Raw genomic sequence first — 4,384 nt, 5'->3', positions numbered from 1 at the left:
GCCCGTTTCCTGTAAACCCAATTTAAACATTCCCCAGGGGGAGCATAATCGTGCTGGCTGGGCTCACTCTAGGAAGCATGGCTGCCACATGCCAGTGCCAAAGGAAGATGCCGTGATTTCACCGGATTGGCTAGAAGACTGCAGGAAAATAGAGGGAACAGGGTGGGTTTTTTTTTTTTACACGGGGAATGGGGGTGCAGGTAAATCCAGGAGTCCTTCTTTCAGTTGCTAATGTGCACTGATAACTCATAACATTCTGGCCACCCACCTAATATTGAGTAGGTCCCCCTTTTGTCACCAAAACAGCCCTGACCCATCAAGGCATGGACTCCACTAGACATGAAAAGGTATGTTGTGGTATCTGGCACCAAGCTGTCAGTAGCAGATTTGTTAAGTTGCAAGGTGGGGCCTCCATGGATCGGACTTGTGTTTTTCCAGCAGATGCTCCATTGGATTGAGATGTGGAGAATTTGAAGGCTAAGTCAACACCTCAAAATCATTGCTGTGTTCCTTAAACCATGTAGCAGCGTGCATTATCCTGCTGAAAGAGGCCACTGCTATCAGGGAATACCATTTCCAAGAAGTGTACTTGGTCAGCAACATTGTTTAGGTCGGTGGTATGTGTCAAAGTAACATCCACATGAATGGCAAGGCCCGAGGTTTCCCAGCAGAGCATTGCCCAAACCATCACACTGCCTCCGCCAGTTTGCCTTCTTCCCATAGTCCATCCTGCTGCCATCTATTCCCCAGGTAAGTGACACACATACCTGGCCATATACATGATGTAAAAGGTCATTCAAGGTAAGACCTTTAGTCAATTTACAGTAACCTGACAAAATTCTAACACTATAAAAGGTTAGCCCAACTTCTATAAACTGCAGCCACTTCAAAACTAAGAGGTGATATATAAAAGGGTGAAGAGTTTGGAGAAGGCCGGAGAAGTGAACAATCTAGGACAACATAACTGAACTGGAAAGTGAGCTGAATTGGAGAACGTTTCCAGATCAGCTATGTTGTCCTAGATAGTTCCTTTCTCCTGCCTTCTCCAAACTCTTCACCCTTTTGTGAATGACTGAGTCACATCCGCTAACAGACTCTCCAATATAAAGAATAAATAATAGTCTAAACATTATTCAAATAAAAAAATAGACCACAATTGACGAGTAACAGATTTATAAAACAATACAAAGAAATATTTTACATTATTGTACAGCAGAAATAAACGTGCTAGGACAGAGGTCGCCTAGAGTTATATAGTTTGACCCCATTCTGAAGAGAAGTGCGGGCGTATTTAGTCAGCAGTGCTCCAATGGTTTGCTTCTCTCCACACAGGTCCCTGGAAAACAGAAAAATAAAAAGTGAGATGGCGTCCATAGATCAATCACAAAGTCAGAACAAATTGAGGAATGCAGAGGAAATACTGTATGGATCAATTACAGACTCAATAAGACCTCTTCTCACAGGGGAGCGACCACAAAGCGGACTCAGAGAGAACACAACGAAATGAGAATATTTACTGGATGTATGGTGCCATATCAGCTTCTGTCCATTTTTCCCTCATGTTAAACAAGGTGTTGAAACGCTCCTGGGTGTCCTCAGGTAGGTCTTCCGTCTTCAACAGAAAGATAGTCTCTGGTCGAGAAGATCGATCCACCAAGGCCAATCCCTATGAGAAACAAGAATGTAAGATAGAAGAGGACCAGAAAATAGATCTAAATCCAAATCACTAAAATCTCATATACAACTTAAAATGGTAATGCAAGTCCAAAAGTTATTATTCTTCCTAAATTTGCAGCTCTCATTACAATAATCCTGCCATGAAAATCCTCCAGTAATAGAGTGACAACTATTTCCTATTTGTGCTCCTGCGTTGTCACATGCCAATTTGAAAACTTGGCTCAATCCAGTGGATAATATATCAGAAAGCAACCACTGTGCTCACCCGACCTGCCTCCCAGTGCAGTCCCACCGAAGACCCCCCTTCTGAATTAGTTTTTCTTTAATACGTACCAAGGTTCCCGTTTGCCTCTTTTGTTGGCAGCGGGCGGTCCTCAATCATGCAGAGCGTGGTGCTGACATAACATCAGCACCACTCATCATTACACTTACTGCACGTCACTGTGGTGATGACTCAAAACTCAGAGAACATCTAGTGATGGTCCTGGCCTCCATTGGTTGTTTACATCATGCAGGAGACATCTCCTCCTGGCTGTGTCTGCACAGTAAACCTCCATTGACTTCTATGTGGCTTGTCTACCTCCATCGCCCAGCCGGGCGATGAGCCCCATAAAAGTCCACTGGGATGGCACGAACACAGCCAGGAGAAGGAGACCCCCGCCGCATGATGTATACAAACACCGGAGACCAGGCCCGTCGGAACTCGATAAATATGCATCTCCGAGAGGGATCTGCTAGGGCATCTTAGAAGGGCAAAAACAATAAGTAAACTTTGTTTCAAAGAGCAATTATCCTCTAACCCTGACGGGAGACCTGGGATCTGGGATTTTATTTATTGTTTTAATTAAACCTTTTGGAAAGTTTTTTTTTTTTCACCATGTCACCTTGTAGAAACAAAAAAACCTTTAGCTCAATACTGTAAGGGTATAGTAACCACTTGTGGACAATAAACGCATTAAAAAAAATGTAAAACATCCTTGAAGTACACAGGACGTCTGTAGTATGTCCTGTCCTTCTGCCCTGACACCCCACCCCCTCGCTAATATCAGCTGTCAAAATGACAGCCGAGAGTTGCTGTGTAAATACAGGAAGAGTTACTGTTTTAAAAGCCCAAGCTTCTTTCTCTCAAAGAACTCCAGGAACAATTTGTATTACCCTTCCAGTGGGGAAGCCCACGCACTGCAGGGTTAACTGCTCGTTTGTGTCTTGGCTTAAAAAGTTTAAAAAAAAAAGTTAAACTCGCCCGATGCTTTGAGCCGGCTTACTCTTAGACTGGTCCCCTGGAGCCTCTCTCCTCCTCTGCAGCGGTCGAGGGCCCTATAAATCATCACATCCTATACACAGTGTATAGACGTGAGGGCAATAAGGAAAATTCCAATGTTGCAGTGCAGGAAACAGGCTGGAAGGAGCGCTGTCACAGCCAGCAGATTCGGGGGGATCGGGTCTAGTTTTTTTTATTTTTGAACCTTTTTGTCTAGGTTCTTATTTTTGAACCTAGACACAAAAAAAAGCACTTAACCCTTGCAGTGTGGGGGTAGCCCCACTGCAAGGGTTAAGAAAAAGTTTTCCTGGAGTTATTATTATTATACAGGATTTATATAGCGCCAACAGTTTGAGCAGCACTTTACAATATAAGGAAGACATTACAATTACAATACAATTCAAGGCAAGATGGTAAAGAGGACCTACAATCTAAAAGGGAGGGGCAAGTGGCACATGGAGTTCTTCTTTAAGTCAAGTTATAGCTAAATCCACAGACCCACAGCTAAAATGTAAACATTGTTCTGGGCCATTTTGGGAGGAGGGTGAGGGGGGTGTACAGGGGTGAGAGCTGAACTAAAAACTGACCTTCAGCTGGTCTAACCTAGTCGTCATTCCTTCAGGAACACTCTGCTGCCAAACGTCTTGGAACTCCGAGAGATTAAACTTCACTGCATTCTGCAGAAGCATCTGGGCCGTGGCTCTGCAAATTTTGTCTTCATCTAATGCATAGAACACTTCACCTTATAAAATGCAAACATGACATGTTAAAACTCTTTTTTTAAAATATGGATATACTTGGCCTGAAAACAGAACTATGGTCAAAATACAAAATTACATAGAATTCAATCTTTCAACAGTAATAAAAGTCCCATCGTATCATAATTCTATTAGGTTTGAAGCTGCCAGTAGATCCATTGATCTCCTTCAGCAATGTGACACTCTGCAGACAAGTAGTTGAAGTGACAGTAAGTGAAAAATGAAAGCCTAACTCCAGCTAACATGTTTTTGGCAGTTACAGCAACATCTTTTTCTTCTTTTGGAATATATGTTTAATCAATAATCAATACCATGTGCATAGCTGAACATTCTAAGCACACCCGTGTTATAGTTTGTTCTAACCAACTTTTACTTTTGATGGAGTTTGGTCAGAAAATTTATGGAAATGCAGATACAAATATAAATAAATCATGCAAAAAAACAAATTCTTATACCAAAATACTAATATTGACAGGTAATTCATCAAAACTGGAGCAGACAAAATCTGGAGCAGCTGTGCACAGCAACCAATCAGCTTCTCTCTATCCTTTTAAAATCTTAACTCACCAAACTGAAAAAAGCCACTGATTGGTTGCCATGCACAGCTGCTCCAGATTTTGTCTGCTCCAGTTTTGATAAATTCCCCCCAATATTTTTCACAATGGTAATCCTTCATGGAAAGGGGGGG

At 42.3% G+C, this 4,384-nt stretch overlaps 1 protein-coding gene across 1 annotated transcript in view; it reads right to left on the bottom strand.

The window, feature by feature from the left end:
- Positions 1-1,139: 1,139 nt before the first annotated feature.
- Positions 1,140-4,384, bottom strand: part of DSCC1 (DNA replication and sister chromatid cohesion 1) — a 13,557-nt gene continuing 10,312 nt past the window's right edge. Inside the window, exons 7-9 of the mRNA XM_018553350.1 lie at positions 3,526-3,680; positions 1,518-1,666; positions 1,140-1,336 (exon numbers count right to left, since the gene is read on the bottom strand). Of these exons, the coding sequence (XP_018408852.1) occupies positions 1,228-1,336; positions 1,518-1,666; positions 3,526-3,680 (413 nt within the window). The 3' untranslated portion in view covers positions 1,140-1,227. The remainder of the gene's footprint in view (positions 1,337-1,517; positions 1,667-3,525; positions 3,681-4,384) is intronic.

This window comes from Nanorana parkeri, unplaced genomic scaffold (assembly GCF_000935625.1).
Source record: "Nanorana parkeri isolate BGI_ZX_2015 unplaced genomic scaffold, ASM93562v1 scaffold117, whole genome shotgun sequence".
NCBI classification, from domain to species: Eukaryota; Metazoa; Chordata; class Amphibia; order Anura; family Dicroglossidae; genus Nanorana; species Nanorana parkeri.
This window is presented reverse-complemented; position numbering and strand designations above follow the sequence as displayed.